The 19,733-nt window shown below is 41.8% G+C and overlaps 1 protein-coding gene across 1 annotated transcript in view; it reads right to left on the reverse strand.

Annotated features, from left to right (window-relative positions):
* The window catches only part of cdin1 (CDAN1 interacting nuclease 1), a 54,452-nt gene that overhangs the window by 21,277 nt on the left and 13,442 nt on the right, over positions 1 to 19,733 (reverse strand). Inside the window, exons 5-10 of the mRNA XM_068581023.1 lie at positions 18,125 to 18,197; positions 10,832 to 10,911; positions 10,395 to 10,444; positions 8,684 to 8,751; positions 7,063 to 7,128; positions 6,733 to 6,838 (exon numbers count right to left, since the gene is read on the reverse strand). Of these exons, the coding sequence (XP_068437124.1) occupies positions 6,733 to 6,838; positions 7,063 to 7,128; positions 8,684 to 8,751; positions 10,395 to 10,444; positions 10,832 to 10,911; positions 18,125 to 18,197 (443 nt within the window). The remainder of the gene's footprint in view (positions 1 to 6,732; positions 6,839 to 7,062; positions 7,129 to 8,683; positions 8,752 to 10,394; positions 10,445 to 10,831; positions 10,912 to 18,124; positions 18,198 to 19,733) is intronic.

Consider the following 19,733-nt stretch of genomic DNA (forward strand, 5'->3'; position numbering starts at 1 on the left):
ATAAAATTACCTTCCCATTCCCCCTTTTATCTCTGTAACTTTCTACAGATGCTGGGAAGACATCCAGCAGCCAGAAGTGTGCACACAGGTCTTTCTGTGATGCGCAGCAAGCACCGTGTATTGTGGATAAGATTAATTTGTCTGGGCTATCAAGGAAATATCGCTGCAAGTTTTGTGTCACGTTACCTGCAATGTGGATCTGAATGCTCTTGAAATTCTCCTGTTTGATTAAGTTTTTGAAAGAAAAAGCCATTCTAATCCTTGTCCACCACTCTCTCGGCTTTTGACAAATGCTGATGACTTCCTCCTGGAATGAAACCCAGAAGGTCACTGTAGAGAGAGGGGGGAGGAGGGGGAAAGGAAGCGAGACTGCAAAAATGACAGGAGGAGGAAAAAACGTGTGTCTCTGTAAGTCTGATGACATACATTGTGAAAGCTGACAAAAAATGTAAGTTAATCTTTCAAAAAGTTCCATGGCAAAACAGGAATTCATGGAGTAGACATGCCTGAACCTCATTTCACTCCAGGCTTTCTTCTCCTTCTCACAGTGTCACAGGCAAGCAGGAAGACAGGAGGAGGGATATGTATCGCTGGGGTGCCGCTTTCTGTCCCGCTCCTCGTTTAAACACACAGCGGCCGTGTCAAAGCGGCTCTCACACTCGATGGTAAATGACAAATTTGGATAATGCTCACATACAACCCTACAAAAATAAATAGGAGCCATGGAGGCTTAACCCGAGCTAAATCCTGAGGCTGCTCGAGACCTGAGAGTGCGGATTACACCCCAGACGCCTTAAACAATGCACCCAAATGTGCATCCTTAAAAGCATGAAATCCTTGAAGCATCAGAGACGACTTGTCATTTGCCATTAATATTCCAAGTTGCTTGTGCTTTGGGGGCCAGTGTCGCACTTCTGTGTGCCGATGTGCCTTAAAACAAACACTCGCAAAGCCCTAAAGGAACCACCATTGTGGATAGCTATTTTTCTAGCCCTGAATATTCTACGATAGGATGTCATAACAAAGGAAACAATAAAAGAGGCCACGTTCCTGCACTGCATGGGGTATCTATAACTAGAAAAAGGAGGAAGGCAATGTCAAAGGCGCTTGTGCTTTACCAGGGAAAAATATTTGTGCACTTTCAAAAAAAAAAAAAGAGGAGAAAATTAAGCTTTAACTAGAAATTTCCATGCATATTAAGTCCATAAAAAGTCCACAGCTTTAAAACCTGTAACCCTGAACATTACATTGCTGGTAGATTCAGTAACGCAGCTATCCGCATATTAGGTCAATGTAATTCAAGACACTATTGCAATGGATACTATTTCCATGTTCTCCTTTCTTAGTTGTGCACATCTCTGACAGGAAGGTGCGGTATAGTATGGCAGGGTACAGGTCTTGGAGGTGTCACGTTGTCACCCCAGAAGCGCCAGCACCTGTCCTCAGGGATGGCCCCGTAATGTCCAGCCTCATTGGATCAGCAGCAGCCACGGCCTGTGGGCGCCCTCTCTCAGGTGACATCCCATATCGGCTCCGGTCCTGTGACGGCCCTGCTGCTGCTGCTGCTGCGTTTGTTATGCCACTATTATTGGATTAAATGTACTCTACGCACAGGCGAGCCTTTCTAAATAGAAAAAAAATAAATCCTTTTTGTTCATATTGAACAAGTCATACGTGTAAACCATTACTAAACATAAAAGGTAAGATCCGCTGAATTCTTTTTTTCTGCAAGACATCACACCATTAATTAAGCATTCCTGTCATTACTGCTTTGGAATGTTCAACAAAAAAATGATAGACATGTCCATTAAAAAAAGACGGCAATGTACAATATCTTTAATCAAAAAATTAATTTGATGTCTCAAATGGATTGACGTTTCTGGGAATATAACAGAAAAAAAACATGACATTTCAGATGTAAAATCCACAGCATACAGTTCCAGATATAATTGGAAAAAGTTCATAAAGAACTCACGATGTCTAATTGCAGCTGTGTCAACTAATATAAAACATCACATAAATCAGATTCTTGTCTATTCATTAGCCAAATGTGTCAGCAAGCAGATTAGTGATGTTGTAGGAACAGTCTGGTGAGACTCTTCAGAATCATGACTTCCCCATTAATTGTAGTTTTGCTTCCATTATGTGCATAAAAAAAAGTGTTGCGACAAAAAGTCACAAATCTCATTTGCGCAAAAACACATTTGAATGGAGATCGATATGCACTTTTGGAGCTTGAGAATTTTCTGCTTGTAATTACGTGAGGACATAAATTAAACAGGGCACGACTTTGAGATTGACTAAAACAAAAGAGCCAGATGGACCATAATGCATGTGGCTGCATTCAGGTCTCAACACATTTTCAAGTGGTCAAGCCACATGATGTATAATGGCAAACCAAAAAGTCTTAACCCCCATTTCATATGAGGGAGAAATGAGGCATACTGTCCCATTATATTGCTATAAATCATTTTTTGTAGACGGCTGACAGCTTTTTATCAGATCTAACCTTTTCAAGCCTCCATTAAGAGTGCTAACATTTTCAACTCTGACACATTTGCAGTTTACGAATCTCACAGCTGATTTACTTTGGGAGGGGGGCACGCTGGCGTCCGTGCTCATTTCTACACAGGCTGTCCATTGTGTTGGCGTGGGTGGAATGGGGGAGGGAAAATAGGAAAAGGGCTCTGAATCTATTTATTTAACTCTACATTTACCCTTTTAATCTGCCATACTGCACCGCAAAGAAGTGTTGTTGCTGAAAGGCTATTTTGTGGTCATTCTGATTTACTCTATTGATTCTTTAATGGTACACAACTGCGGCATGGAGGGCAATTAAGGGCCACAACGATCCCTCATAATCTGAAAAATGACTAATGACTGGACTCAAGAGATGCTGTGAGACTATGAAACAAAGACCAGACAAATAACATATAAACAAGTAGTTTTTATAAATTCAATAGAAACCCATGTATCCATTATTGTCAGACGTTTGCTTTGTGACTGGGCTCTGATGTGGAAGGCTGTAGTGTTAGTGTTTTGACTGATATTTTCTTTTATTAGCGGTGATACACGCTCTCCTGACAACGAGGCCCAATCATTGATCTATATATCCATCTATTTATCCATCCGTCAAGCATCAAAACACATTTTATAAAGGACTCCAGTCTGACAACTACATATTAAGTAACACACACACACACACACAGGGATCACAGTGGCCAAAATGAAAAAAAAACAAGTAACACAATCAATCAAGTGCAGGAAGTCAGTAAATAATTGCCATTATCTTAATGCATTTGGCATTAAATATTTGATGAGCTAAACTATTCGGAGAAATACAAGGGCAGAACTTCAGTTCTGCTCAGAGAGTTATCGTAGGGACTTTGCCAACCATAATTGATTTAAGTGCGCCATAATCAAGGAGGGACAGTTAAGGTGGCACCACAGAAGGGTCCATATTTCATTACATGCTGTGTTTAACCTTACCCACTTCTCCTAAAACACACAAGAGGCTCATTATGTGTTTAATATTCACCAGCAGGTGAATAATTTTTATGCAACTCTGATAGTTGGGCGAGATGGATAACTCAATTATGTGAACATCCGTCAGAGCGGAGGGCTCACTGGTTCTGGAACGCCACCAGCTAAGATTGATGGCTTGCAGACACCAATAGCTGCTGCTACGCCATCTCATCCAGGCACTGGGCCTGAACACGCCGTTTCATTCTGCAAGGAGACCGTTTTTCTCTCCATCTTTTTTCTCTTTTTTTAATCTTTTTTTCTTGGGAGCATTGTAGGTGAAGCGTCATTACCCCTCACTCCACTGAAGAGGGGTTCATTATGGGGTTAGTGTGTTGGCAAGACTATTGTTTGGATGATAAATGCAGTTGGTGAGGGCTTTGGAGGAAAATTAGTTATGTTTTTTTCCTTGTCGTCTACAAAAACATGTCCCCATAGCTCACTCCACAATGCTTGAGGGCAAACCAAGAACAATTAACACAAGCTATGGGTGAAGCGGCTCAGTTAAAGCAAAGAGGGAATTCATGAAAAATAAGCAAATCAGTGGAAATGTCAATCAGGAGCAATGAAGTCATTACAAACACTGCTGTGGGATTCCAAGGGCAGTCACAAAGAAAACCAAAAGGTTGAGAGTCAAACGCTGAAATCTGAGTTTGAGGAATGGACAAACGCTCTAAACATCAGCTCCTCAGGGCCCGTCTCATAAACCAAAACCAGCTAATGAGAAGTGAAAGGTGGATGATGTCACCCAATCACTCTCGTGTACCCTATTTCTCTATTAGTTGATTTTGTGTGTGACTACAAAGAGCTGACCCCAAATTCACTGCTCTCACACACACACACACACACACAAAGATGCACATTTGTGCACACACACACGCACACGCACACGCACACACACACACACACACACGTACCTCAGACGATAATCCGTAAGGTCTAACAATAAGGGAAAGATGAGGCACATTTCCAAATGTCAGCAGTAAATGTCAATTAAAAATTACAAGGGTGCTGGAAAAGGTAGGGTCTGAAGGGACTGACATTTTTTCTTTTTTGACACAACAATGTTTATCTGACCGGGCTGCTGGCGGACATGATGGGATCTACTTTGTCAGTTCCTTAATACACTCGGACAAGGCCGCCCCAGTGAATATCAATGAAAGACACCCGTAGGCAAATATGTAAGGCTCAGGCGAACGCTAACCATCCAATTAGCCTGCTCGGATTCTGATATTTTGATCTATTGTAAACTAAAGCCACGAGTACCAAGGCAGACTAAAAAACAGATTAATGCCAATTTGTTTAATCCAAACCAAGAAAGAACATCGATTTACACGGTAAAATATGTATGATCTTAATGTCACGCTAATCAAACGAGCCCTCCTTATTTATTGCATTATTTTAAGTTCGCCTGACTGAGACATCATTTAGTACTTTCTCATTAAACATTGTCTGGGGATGATCTGGAGCTTAAGCAAAGCCTTTATTCTAACCAACTTTCTTAGCAATATTTAATGAGGCCGAACAAAGATAGTAACCATCAACAATCTAGATTGGTCCTTTTTAAATTCACACCTCAGTGGCTTTTAGTTCCTGACGTCAACAATGGTAAATAGTCTTTTTCTTCTGGAAGCAGGCCATTTCCAAATAAAACTATCTTACCCTTAGAAAATAAAACACACCATTGATTATGACCTTGACCCCATCTCCTGCATTTTAACTGCTCAATGCAATTGGATGAGTCATCTTCCCTTAAAATCAAATGATTACTCTGCTTGCAGCTTCTCAGTGAAATCAGTAGAGCAGTCATAGAGGTGGGGGTAACACTTTCTGAACGTGGACCCATTATTTCCCTTTCATTTACTTTTCAGTTTTTACAAAAACTAGAGTTACTGCTTAAAATAAAGAATAATTTTCGATTATCTGTAGGATATATGGGAGAAACCCTGACCTGGTAATGCACATGCCCCAGTAAAACAAAAACGGAGAGACAGAGAGAGTCTGGCCGTGCCTGTGGTCTGGAACCTCCCGGCGCTCCAGCACCATGTCACAACATGTCAGCTGGCTGTCACGGCTGAGGGGGGCCGGGGCCACGGCCAGGCGAATGGCGGCGGTGTGAGCGGCTTTTTCTACTTGGTGACTGCATGGAACCCGGCACCAAGGGAGGTGAAGACCATGTGTGAATGACCCTGACTCTTCTTTCTGTGTGTGCCTACTCAAAGTCAAATTTTCGATGGCATTTAATGAAGAAATGGTTAATTTACTCAATGGCTGGGACACTATTGGACATGTTCAACCTTTAAACTAGCACACTAACGACGAAATACAAAAGGGCATAACGTTAAGTCTAGTGTTTTACAGTGATGAGAAAAGAAAATAATTAAAAGTTGCTGTTAAATTTTTTTTTTTTTATATCTTATAGATTCTCAAGAACACTATTTAATTAATAGTTTATACAAAGATAACTCAGTCAATACTTTCTTTCATTTGCAAAGATGCACCCTCTCAGTTTATGTGCCCTCTCAAATTATTTATATGTTGTTGGCTGTTACAGAGAGTGTAACAAATGCAAATCACATGTTCTGAATGCAAAAAAAGTCAAACAAATTTACTCAGATTTCTATGCATATGTGCATTTTATACAATGATGATTCAGACAATATATTGACTCGTAACCCCTGTATCATGATGCATTGTATCGCCAGATTTTTGCCAATACACATCCCTGATTGAGACACACACATTCACACACCTCCGTTCCCCCATGGAGATGCAGACCATGAGGGTCTGTTCCTGTCCAAAAGTTCTCATGACAACAGATGCAACACATTAATCACCCATTTACCAGCTTCCCTTCCAAAACAATGCGTGTACTCTGGAAAACAATCAAGCTCACAGGCCGACCCTTCAGACGGCAAAAAGGCTCCAATGACAGGAGTGGATGTGGAAGTGGTATGATGTGCACATGTAGCATGTGGAAGTTCAAGTGTGGGGTCAGTGTGGTCTGTGCCAGCGAGGAAGTGGTTAACGTTGTTTGTCAGAGATATGCGCTGGCCTTGTAACACTGAGAAAAGCCGATTGTGGTTCGTGGTCAAAAAAGGAGAAGTTATAAAACGTTATGCCAACCGGGAAAATAGCATAATATGGTTGATTTAGATAAGCATATGAAAACCGAATACAAAGTGGTGAAAATAGGAAGAGAAGACTCACCTGTTCCAGTAACTCCAGAACTGTTCATTGAGATAGGTGCGATGACTGTGGTCGTCTCCGAATGAGGCCTTGCTCTCGATCCAGTGTACGATGTGTCCTTCCACGGCTTTTCAGAAACAGAAAAACACAGAGCAACCCTCAGAAAAACAGTGACAAGAAAGCGACACAAGCAAATTCCAGAAGGGACGTGTGACATTTCCTTTGATTTTCTTTCCCGGTCATTCACCAAAATCTAAGAAAACACATTTTGACAACAGCATAACCCTTCTTGAAACAAGACCGCCAAGGTTAACACACTTGTTTCAGATAAACTATTATTTAAATACTAACCAATGGGAACCTCCAAGATGATATCAGGTGTTTTGTCGTAGCCCATGACTCTCAGTTGGTTTTCATCTGCAAGAGATATCGTGCAGAGTTGTAACACATGACTCTTATTTAGCAATATGCTGTACTCGTCATCAAACAGGTTCTGTTGCATCAATCACAGGCAGGTAACCCAACAACCTTCACCAAGGTGCTGGTAAAAAAAAAGAGAAAAAAACCTTAAGTGTTAGCAAAGCAGAAGAAATAACAGTAGAGGACAGCGAGCCCAGTAAAACCATTAACTACATCTGCCACGTATTCGCTGTCGATGCACAAAAACCTTTAAAGCCCGGGTTACAGAGCTGCTTTCCAGTTTGCAGTTTGGCAGAGCTTTCTAAAATATACAGCAAGGGGACAAGGTTGGCATTATAGCCTCTGTAAGTCTGACCCCTGCCTGCACAGGCCGCAGCCATTGTCCTTGACTTCTGGTGCGCTTCGGCCATTATCCCCACAACACCTGATTTCTCCATTAAATCTCAGGCTGACCAGGTCATTCTGTTCCAAGGGCCTGCCTCTTTGTCTCCAGCCAAGCTCAACTAATGGGGCATGGAAGGGAATTGAGGAGAGAGATGGAGGGTGGCGGTGTCAGTGGTGGTGAGGAGGTAGCGTCAGCCAAGGGGGGAGAAAGAGAGCCGAGTGAGGTCAGAGAGGCTGCCAGAGGCCTGTGGTACAGAGGGGCATCCAGGGCGTGGTAATGTGGGTGTTAATGTGTATGTGGTGGGATGAGAGCCTCTATTCATACCTACTGGGCTGTTGACATTGTCAGGTGGCTCTGATCGCCTTTTTACATCACCTTTGATTAAAATTAATGGGCCATCCCTGCTGTTGGGTAGCTTATTTCCAATCCATTCATCAGATGGGGTTAGGCCGTCTGAGTGGCCCTTGTGCTGCCCGAACTCTGACAGTTTTAGAACAGTCCTTTGTACAGCTCTGGAGAAAGGTCAGCACTCCAGGTTCAAATATATGATATGGTCTTAATGACAGTGGGAATGACTTTTATCCTTCATCACTCATCTGACCTCGGGCAGGGTGATGGGATGGGGATTACAAATTCTGTTTCACAATTTCACACCTGGACACTCTATCTTGATTTAATGTTGTTGGAACAAGATAATGGTGTTTGCAAAGTAGAAGATATTAAGACAACACAAATATATGTTTTTTTTTTAAATAATATAAACTACAACCAAAAAACTGAAACAAATCCTGAACATTAAATCCCCGAACAACTAATTAGAAAGAAATGGTGAGGTTCCCTCAATGGTACCAACATTATATTTATGTTCATGGAAACAAGAACTGGCCTTTTAAAAGCAATTGAGAAAAAAAAAAAAATCCTAACTCTGAAAAACTGAACAGGAACCTGACAGACATTACAACTAACAAAACATTAAAGCCTACCTTTGAAGCTTTCATTCTATAAATATTCATTGTATGCCGGTGCATCAGCAAGGATATTTGATAACACCTTCTGGTTGTAAGCAAATCAATAAGAGATAACATCCACTGCATCCTTTGCTAAACTTACAAAACTGCCATGACCAGATTGACTTTATAATTATAAGAGGGTTAAGAGACGCCTTACCCAGGAAGGAAAGGTTCCTCTCCTTCAGTTTGTCACAGAGCAGCACCTCGTGCTCTTGGCCAATAGCGCTGAGAAAAGATAGTCAAGGAACATGTAGCAATAGCAGTACTTCATAGGTTTGCTGGAACACCATCATGCTCAGCTAGTGTTGTCTCAGTGTGGCATTCATATGAAACAAACATGAATCATGAGCAGAAAAAATGGTTACTCACACACAACAACAAAAAAAAAATCGGGATTTTAACTGTAAAGTTGCTTCCTATGGGAACCGCAAAGTACAATGCAGTTGGCAGTGGTAACAGGATCCGTGCACAGATGTGAGGTGATGTGAGCTCAACTGTGCATTCGTATGTTTGACATCAGCTAAAGTTAAGAATCTGCTTTTCTCCACTATTGGCTTACTATGCAAAGTGAAAGCCACTACTCTGGCCCAATCAAAGTTTTCAAGTCAACCTTAATCTGCTTTCACAACAAATCTCCAAAGTGCATTACCTTAATGAGGAAGAAACAAATGCCAATTTGGCAAAATACATCGAGTGCCTGCACCAGCTACTCCACTCATTCCTCTAAAATCTTTGAAGAAAAATGCTTTTAGAATAAATGCCATTTTGCATCAGAATACAAACTGCTTGATGCCACAGAAAATAATCCAAGGCCGTATTTCAAAATTGGCTTTTTCCAATAGAGAGAGAGAAAAGTTCTTTGGCCATTATGCTGCCCCACTAATCTCTCAAAATGGATTTAATTAATACATACATATCATGATTGACTCTACTGCATTGCTCTCATGTGAGGATGAAGCTCTTTCAAACCACAGAGTAGGGCGGTTATAATGAACTCTCTGTGGCAGAGTAACTGACTAAGTTGACACTGACGAGAGGACAGCCAAAGAAAGGTAAAAAAAAGGGGGGATGTGGAAGGAGGGAAGAGTGGGACAGGGTTGAGTGGCTATGAACAGAACAACCCAGCCCCACCACACACAAGAAAGCTTGGACAGACACAATAACATACAGACGTACCCATGTACACTCATTCAAATCAGTCTCCTCCCCCAGGAAACAGTTGGTTTGCGACCCAGCTGCTTGCCCCTAAATAGCTTGGACTCCGATTCTGCCCCTATAGTCAAGGCTAAGCCCCTGTGAGATAAGGAGGGGTATTTATAGTTGGGCAAAGAAAGGGTTGAAAAATATAAGGCGTGCAACTGAATTACATATAAATAAAATAAAACTCACGTGCGATCAAAATGAATAGTTAAAATTGGCCCAGAACTCTCTATGGTGCTGAATGACATAAGAATTATCAGGACTAAATACAAATTATATTAAAATGGATCCAAAAAAAAAATCAGCAAGTAACATGCGTTTAAAAAAATAAATGAAAGTAGAATAACAAATCATCTGGTTAAGTACGATAATCAAATAAATGAACACAATAAGCCCCACAAGGCTTATAAATGATCTTTTTCTTCTTCTTGTATCATAGAACATTGGGTCTGATCCACTGTGTGCACATGGAGATGCATTTAGATCAGCCAATCATCTCCTCCTCCTCTTCCCTCCATCGCCTTTCAGCCGCTATACCGTGATTGTGGGCAGGATGAAACACTTCCTCTGTGAAGCAGAACTTTTATGTCAGGTGAAGCCAGACACATCTCATCCCCTTCAATAGCTCCTCGTCAATTTCAGGCTTAAAATTTTATGGGATAGGATACTGTTTGATGCAGTCTACCAGCGGTCCATAACAGCAGTCATTTATTGTGCACTGAAAAGAGGGGAGGGGGGGGAAGAAATATTATGGCGTGCGAAAAGAGTGGGTGGGTGGAAGAGAGGTGAAGGAAGGAAGCCCCGTACAGTGCCGGGAAAGGAGAAAACACAGGAGATGCTGGCAGATTGGCAGGCATGACCGCCGGCTCTCACGTGACCTCATCAGCAAACATGAGCGGCTGATGCCGTCTGTCAGCCAGGTGGTTCAATAACACCTAAAAACTCACTGTACCTAAGCAGGGGGTTAGTTACATGGAAAAGGGCAGTAAACTTAATGGAAATTATATAAAATGGAATTTAAGTAATTAAAAATCCCTCCATGACACAACACCGTTTAAATGGTTTCTTGTAATATTTCCGTTTGAATTTGAACGTTAACACTTACCTGGTAGATGTTTTTGGCCAACATTTGGTCCGGAATCAATGACGGATCCTTAAGCATGCTGTTGAGGACGGGTTTAGAGGCTGAGGACGAGGCAAAAAAGGCAAGAGAGGGAGAGAAAGAATTACAAAAATGTATTAATATATATTCGCAAATTCACGTCAGACATAGTAGCTTATGACAAACAAATGTAAAAATATATATATGTTAATTGCTGCCTTGAATTGAGAGCAAACTGTGATAATATACAGAGGAAAGGCAGGCTTGACACGCCGTAATTCACCATGCGACTGTTAGTGCAGTATTTCCACACGAGTCCATTAGATGGCTGCTTGGTGTCTATACAGATTTTCTATAGATAAATGTTTCAGTCCAGAGCACAGGAGCCCCATGTAGTTTATCTATGCTATGAACGCTGACTATTCTGCATCTCTCATCCTCATTCTTGCTCTACTAACATTATAAATCAGGAAGGAAAGCCTGCTGGATTGATTTGCTGGTAGTGCAACAGCAAAAAATTCCTTAAATCATTTCTTAAAAAGATTTGGATTAAATGGATTGTATCATTGTGTGACGAAATGGTTGAGGCACGCCATTTTAGTGATACATGGTCCTGACAGACTTGCAGCATTGCAGACAATAGAAGGAATGTTTCTATTCACATTTCAGGCTTGAATGGTGCCTGTACCAACACTGCACAGAGATCTCCAAGCTCATCTAATAAACTGTGCACGGTATATAACTGTTAAAAACAAGACAGCTTGTGTGAAGATTGATAGAAAATTGATAAAAACGCAGTTTGAAAAACCCCAACTGAAAAGGGATTAATTGGAAAAGACTCTGGTGCACATTTACAAACACTGATTGGATCATTGAGTGGTTCTTCAATTAATTCCATTAATAAAAATAGAAACCCTCAAGACCTTTCCTCTCAGCCGTCTCTCCCTTTGCAAACCATCAGACTGGACATCCAGTGCTGTGATCCCTCGTCTACCTTAAATGATGAAATAAAGAGGGAGGAGTGTTGAAGAAGAACAAAGCGCATTCAGCGCTCCCTCCTCTCTTTTTTGTTTTCTATTTCTTTGTCTCCATCTTTTTCTGCCACCTCTCCTTTTCTTTTTCTATTTTTTTTTTTGCTGCCTCCTCTCTGTTTCAGTCTCTCCCATCCCCGGTACTCCCCCAGCCCACCCCATAACCTCACACTCCCTCTTAGAGCTGCAAGGCACAGCACTGTGCTTTATTTCTTTGCTCATTTTTCTCAGAGATTGGTACCTTCACACGCAGATCCATACCAGGCTCCTGTGCAGTGCAGGCGGCGGAGAAGAAAGAGGGTTATATTTTCCCCTTGAGTTAGGACACCTCATGACAAATGATAATGGATAATCAATAAAGCGGGAAATATGAGGCAGCAAACTTTATGAAGCCAGGAGACATATTACTCCCCAACAACACTGGTTTCCCTTAACAAAGTCACTACTCGACTGTGCCTAATAATCTGAAGGAAAATCAAAGGACCCGCAACCACATCAGCAATATTGGCAACTTATTCTACTTTAATGGCATTTTGATTGATTTTTTCCCTCTTCCTAATGGTCCTTTTATAGATTTGACGCTGCTTCTGCAAAACAGTAGTGTGTAATAAACCTCCCCGAAGGCAACCGGCAGCCATTAAAGCTCTTGTCTTACTAGCGCTCATAATTGGGGGTTGACCACCACCACATTTTGGTCTCTCACATAACACACACTTCCAAGGCTTCTCTCCCTCTCTCCCCTTGTCTCTCCAGCACTTTGACATTTTTGGTAGATGGCCATAATAAGTGATAGGATCCCTTCCTCCTGCTCTTTTTGAACGATGGGGTTAAAAATAGCCATAAAGAGGTGACCTTGGCGCTGACATTGTGGAATTTCAGCCAAGCATTGACCTGATGAAAATGGAAGGCCAGACCGCTAATAAATCAGGATGCTTTTAAAATGAGTTTACCCTAATGCTCATTCATCACGGGCTGTAATGCCATTTGCAGGCCGAGGATTCGCTGCTGTGCACAAACACAGCAGTAAATAACAACAGGGCTCTTGCATCCCTCGCATCGCTGCAGCCTCCAACATCAGCATACATTTATTAAAGACGCCCCCGCCTTGCACGGCAGCACTCCTCTATGACACCCTGAGCTCCTCTCTGCCACATGCACACACACGCCATGCTCTTTAAATACACAGACTCAAGGCACACACAGACGTACACATAAAACATGTGCAAGAAAATAAAAAAAGCATAATCTGAAGAACACCAGACACAGAGAACAAAGCCCTGCAGCACGAGTCTGCACCTTGTAAACATTCCCCAAATTTACTGTAATTGTCTCATGTTGGTATAAATTCTGACTAAGGCACCATATCACACCGTCAACATCTGAACAGAGAAGAACAGAGAAAAGGAGAATAATAGATGTGAAACGCTACGCCTCCATTGGGATTTGCTAAAGAAAACAACCAGTGTAAACAAATCACAAGCCTGTTTTCATATGCAACTCCAAAACAAGATAAACTATATGAAGCAAGGTAACGGCAACATAACCTTGGCTTTATTTCATATTGTGTACTTGTGTCATTTGTAAGTACTCTTCCTTCCTCCAAGAGGGTGTAAAAGTCATTATCTCAAACACAAAAAAATGTCGAGAAATCTCATTAGATTGCAACATTTGTTGAGGGAGGACCGTAATAAACAATAACGGATGACGATTGTTATTGCCCCTGACACTGATGAGCAAGTTTGTTTATTAATTAAAAAACCCACTTTTTGGCCACGGGTGGGGGGACGCTTATCCATTTCCTCACACTCACACACACACACACACACACACACACACTCCCCATGCACAAGCCATTGAGCTGTGCAGGGGCACTCGTTCATCAAACTTCATGGAGCAAGGGGGAGACAGGTCCTGATAATGTGCGCCGCTAAAGCTGATTTTCCATGATGAATCTCGGAGCATATAAATTGGCTAATATCTGAAAACATTTACAGATACTAGAGGAATTGACTACTTGTGGGACATGATGGATGAGGCTGTGCAACGCTGGCGGACAGCTCTGCAAATCTCTGCGGCTGCCTAAAGCCCTCATTTGATTTTCCAATTTACTCCTTTTAAATTTATCCTCCCGTATTGAAAAAAAAAACAGAAGATGGGAGAGAGAGAGAGAGAGCGAGAGAGAGAGAGAGTGGAAGATGAGAGGAACGGAGAAAAAAAAAGTGTTTTTTTTAAATATCTGTGGTGGTGTGTAGGTGCTAGTTGATGATATGAGGTGGTATCTCCTGTGCAGGAGGAGCTCAGTCCCTGAAGAGGTTACTGGGGCAGAACTGATCTGCTTCCACCTGATTCTCCCTGATAGCAGTGAGATGAGACTCTACAATTCGGTGTGTGTCTGTGTGCACATGTCTGTGTGTGTGTGTGTGTGCGTGTGTGTAGCAGTGGTAATAGTAGATCTGGGGAGGCTCTGCTATGGAAAGAGGCTTCCTAGGTCAGGCCATTAGACTGTGGCAGAGGCTGACTGGAGCTTCTCTGCTGAAAAGGAGTAATTAGTATACTTGTCAAGTGAAGTGCCACGCTGCTGCTTACCTCCTTTACACACACACACACACACGCAAACGCACACATGCACACACACCTTACTCCCTCCCTTCTTGCTAATGAAGTGCCCTTGTTCTCCTTATTTGAAAAAAAAGGCTGCATATACACATCAGCTTCACCTTAGCGGAGAGGTGAGAAAAAGAAGAGAGGAGCACTTGAAGACAAGAGAGGATGAACCATTACAACCACAGTGGATACCAAAGTTGAGATTTTACTGGATAGAACATGATACAATATTCCATTATCAACACGACTGATCTGCAAAACACTGAAGCTATTATGAATTCTGTCAAGGAACCAGAGGATCATAGTGGACACTAACATTCTCACAGTGTTAACATCAAACACAGGACATTTATAACCTTGCGCACAAGGCTTCTGTAAAGGAATGTGACAATAAATCTTAAAGGCAGTCGAATCACATAGTTACAAAACATGGAGCGGCAATCTAATCTGGAGCTGGGCCTTGGGAAAATGGAAAAGGTCAAATAGCTAGCAAAATTGCCCCCTCAAAAAAAGTATGTCTAAATCTAGAGGCATATCAACTCCTGTCAAAGGAGGAATAGAGAGAAAGATGAAGAGATGGCAGGAGGGGGGAAAGAAAGAGCAGGAGCTCCCCCAATGTGAGGCAATACGAGGTAGTATCTACAGACCTAGAGTTGGGACGACTATAAAGCCGTTCAAAATATAACTATCGGTTACAGCATTTGTCGGCTGAGCCACACACTGTGCACACATGAATTGGGTTGAATCCACTTGATATCTGTCAATGTTGATCTTTTTTTCAAACGTTTAAAAAAGGTAATTTTTGTTGCGTACAATTAATGTTGGTTACGATCATTTTCTTTCATGTGATATAATTTGAAAACAAGTCGTTTAAGTTTAATTTAAATGTAACTTCATTATCAGGGTGTAGCCTGCCTTCGCCCAATGTCAGCTGGGTTTGGCTTCAGTTCCCCGCTAGCTTGAACAGAATAAGCAGTTATAGATAATGGCGAAATTTATATATACTTTAGAAAAGAATGACAGCGCTAATACAAAAAATACAAAATAAATAGTGAAAAATGTATCATGACTCAATCTGAAAGCTTAAAAGAAATGGCAATTTGATCGCAACGATAGATTCAACTGTAATGAACACATACGTTTTACTACCATAGTTATGTTTCTGTTTTATTGTTATATAATTCAATATTTCCAGACAGTCCCTTACTTGCGCCTCATAAAGTTAATTGACACCCAATGTCTAATCTGTGGGACATTAGTCCATAACAAACAACCATGAGAGGAATTCTGGCACAAACATTAAAGCTCTCTGAACTGGTTCAGATTGCTGTATTTTTTCCCTAAAAACCATAAAAAGTGCAGCTTGCTGTGAGCTGAAAATAGTGTTTTAAAACAGTGTCAACATGCACACGTGACCTTTCCTCCCCTACTGCCCTGTCTGTTTCATGAGACAAGGAACATTATGGATGTTGATATCATATTCAATACGTGATAAAACTGCTTTGAATGTATTGATTTATTTACAAGCACCACAAGATAGTCTTTTATTCTGCTTGGCTGATGCTCTCTCCAATACTTTTGCTGCAAGGAGAGGGGGGAGGGAGCTTGTTGGTGCTGTTGTCATGTGGAGGTGAGGTGGTGGTGGTGGGTGGTGCTAGTGTGAAGGGAGGGCAGAGGTGTGGGTGGATGCAAAGAGGAGGGGAGAGCAGGAGGGAGGGGGGGGGGGGGGCACACAACAACAAGCAAGCAAAACAAAACAAGGAAGGGACAGAAAACAATTTAAAACTCTGTATTGATCCAGCACTAGTGATTGTACATATATTCCACAGTCCCAAAGGCCCCATTCCTGTGTCTCTTAAATGCAAAGAGACAGAGAAGGGGAATAAAAAAAGCGATGGTGCTAGGCAAAGGCAAGCCACTCACCCAGTTGGGGGTAATGTCCCTTATATAGAGGTCTATTGATCTTTGCAATGTGCCTGCCCGCCCTCCCTCTGGTGTCCGACTAAAACGCACAAATACACACACACACGCATGCACACTGGAGCGCAGTCTGGGGCTGGAGGGGGGCATGACGGATATACCTAACAACAGCACTGAACCAACCTGGGAGCTAATTGCCAGCAAAGACAATTATCCTTGCATTGTTTAATAATGGAAACACATTACTGGAGTCTAATATACACACAGGGAGATTGGACGATTTGACCGCACAGTCCATGTGGACAGCAATTCATATGCAGAGGCCGAGTAGTTCATGGTGAGATTGCAGAAGAGCTCTGTCAAAACAAAATGTCACCCTCAAAGCAACAGGACTTCACAGCTGGCAACATTGGGAAGGTACAACATAATGACATCATCATTTGAAAATAGTAAGTCGCAGTCAAACTATTTTATCTGAAAAAACAGAAGAGATTAATTGATCTAAATTCTAGTGGTTTCTCCTAGCGTGGATCCTTAGTTAGTCTATGATTATCCTGTAAAAGTCACCTGGCTTCTGTGAGATCATCTCCACAAGAAGAAGAACTACGACCATGACATTACTCAGTAGCCTGTAAACACTGAGATACTGCACGGTTCCAACACCCTTTTGAAATTAAACAAAGATCATCCAGGAAGTTTCATCAGCTTCAAATCTATTCTGGGCAATAATATAGGATGTTTTCACTGTATGGAGATGGAGGGATGCAGTGTGCTATTATCTGAGACGGAGTGCTTCTCCTGGATGAATGCCCTGTTCTACAAGCTGCTCAGACTAGTATTTTGACAGGCAGTGGATAACGGTGGGTCCAAAGCAATCACATCTTTGACTTTGACGAATGGCTGTGCTGTGGCGAAGTTGAAAATAACACACATCCACTTTAATCTCTTTCTTGATTAAATTGGAATCACGTCTTTTTGACATCACGCAATTCACTCTCAAAGCCCTGATACTGCACACACATACCACATGCACACAATAAACCACATGCACACACACATGCACACGCGCGGATGCACACACGCGCATTCACATGTGCGCACACACACACACACGGCTATGTTATGGAATCATGTATGCATGTGATAGTGGGAGTTCCTGGGTCACATGTAAAAAGGTGTAACAGAAGATGATGTAAGAAAAGCACTAGAGAGGAAAATAGAAACACATTAACCAAATGTACATGGATTATTTTTATTCGCACAATTTCTGGAGAATCTCTTTGGCAAAATATTTGTCCTGCAATCGTCTGTTTTTTTACTGCTGTATTTTTCCTCAACTCAATTTCTTTTGAAGGCCAGAGCAGGGGCGGAAAAAGAGAAGGGGATGAGGGAAGAAGAGAAGGTAGGGGGTAGATGGATGCATTGGGGGATGAAGGAGGGTGAGGAAAGAAATCAGTGGTGTTATAAATAACACTGATGAGGTGAGCTAGAATTGATCCACACTGCAGTTGAGAGGTGGGTGGTCCTCCCAGTGCTTAATTGCCAGTCATGTGCCCTGGGATGCAGCGAGTACTAAATGTGGTCTGTCTGTCATTAGGCTTGGACAGGCTGAAAATACAGCAGCTCGACCTGGAATTGGGACTCAAACAGAAAGAGATTCTAAAGACAAAGTGCTACAATTAAGACTGATGGGGGGGAATGATAGAAAGGACAGAGTGGGAAATGGAAAAGTGTTACTCACGCATTCCACCCTCCAGGGCCTGAAGGAACCTGTCCAGGATGATACGAGCCATCAGTGCAGGAGACAGATCCACCTTTACATAGATTGAACAAAAAAAAAAGAATTTGCCTTAGTAAAAAAAACAAAAAAAAACTGGCTATTAACTGGGGAGTTAGAGCTACTTCAAAACATAGAAAATGTTATTCCTCTCTGGAGAATTACTCCATTTACAAACCTTCAGACTAAATCCCACATATCCAGTTGGAAGTGCGAACATATTTCAAAAAGCCTGAGAATTACAGCACTAAAATTACACGGCCAGTCTACCTTTAGCTGATGTCACATAGATAATAATGATTGTAATGGCTCTAAATGATATTATTGCGTTTTTTAAAACCTTGACCTAACTTTCGACAATCCCTGTGAAAATTGGTCATTGAAAGCTCTGCTCCGCAATAACCTTTCCCACAGGAACAAGAGTTCGCCAATTACACAGCCAAGCTACCCATCTGAATAGCCTTGGCTTCTGTCAAACGGACAAGCGCGCGCTCTCATCTCGTGTGAAAAAGCAGCGCACGCTCCTGCCCGAGCAAGACACAACGGAGCGCTTTAATCATAGGACGATCAGCAAGGCAAAACTTCAGGAACCAACAGGACACACCGGAGGGACAGTGGGAATGCAGCCCTTAATAGGACGGATAGGACCTGTGGCTCCAGCGTACTTTGAACACAAACACACCTTGAAAGGTGTGCAATGTTTTTAGTTTGAGTGCAGGCAGATGCCCTGACAGGTAAAGGGAGCACTAATGGCCGATATTGAAGGTGTCTATCTGACTGCTTTCTTAGAAGCATAATGCCTTCCTACACATTAGAAGTTACATTATCATGAAAGTGCTAGAATAGAGTGTCATGAAAAACAAAGAGCTATTATTTATTTGTATTATTCACTTTAATTAACAGGCATCATCCATAAAAAGGGTCTAAAATGTTGAAGTTGGTTTCGACAGCCCGCTTTGAAAAAGGTAAACCAAGCGTATGGAGCAAATTTATTTTCAAAAGCACTGCAAATAATGATGCACATAAAGTCATTCCCTGCTAAATCGCACAGCCTCTTCAGTATGGAAGGAATTAAAACATTGCTTGAAGACAAGCAATTTCTAGCCGGCTCGTTATGAAACAAAACGTTCTTGCAGCTAAAGATCTTTTTTTTCTTCTTCTTCTTCTCTTTTTAGCATAATTGGGGACCAAAAGTGAATTTGCCCTCAACCTATAGTGAGATTGGAGTGTTTCATCTTTCCTCTGATGCTTGCTGGTAACGCTGGGAGCAGAGAGGCTTCTGTCTAAACAACGTCTTTTTACCCGCAGTAGTATTTGTTAACAACTCCATAATATTGCAAGGAAGCGGCTTCTAAAAGGAAACATGTCTATAATAATTAAGGGGTGAGCACAGAGTTTATATCTTCATTAAGACCACTGATAGCATTTAAACTTAGCATTTGTAGCTTCCAGCTACTGTATTCTCTCTGCAACCCTTCTCATTTTCTCCTTCTTCTCTCCTCTCATTCCTTTCCTTTTTGTGCTTATTGGCCTGCTCTCCATTCACACCTTTGGATAACAAGAGAAGAGCATC

Source organism: Clinocottus analis, unplaced genomic scaffold, assembly GCF_023055335.1.
Source record: "Clinocottus analis isolate CAN_PGR_092001 unplaced genomic scaffold, fCliAna1.0.p SCAF_17, whole genome shotgun sequence".
NCBI classification, from domain to species: domain Eukaryota; kingdom Metazoa; phylum Chordata; class Actinopteri; order Perciformes; family Cottidae; genus Clinocottus; species Clinocottus analis.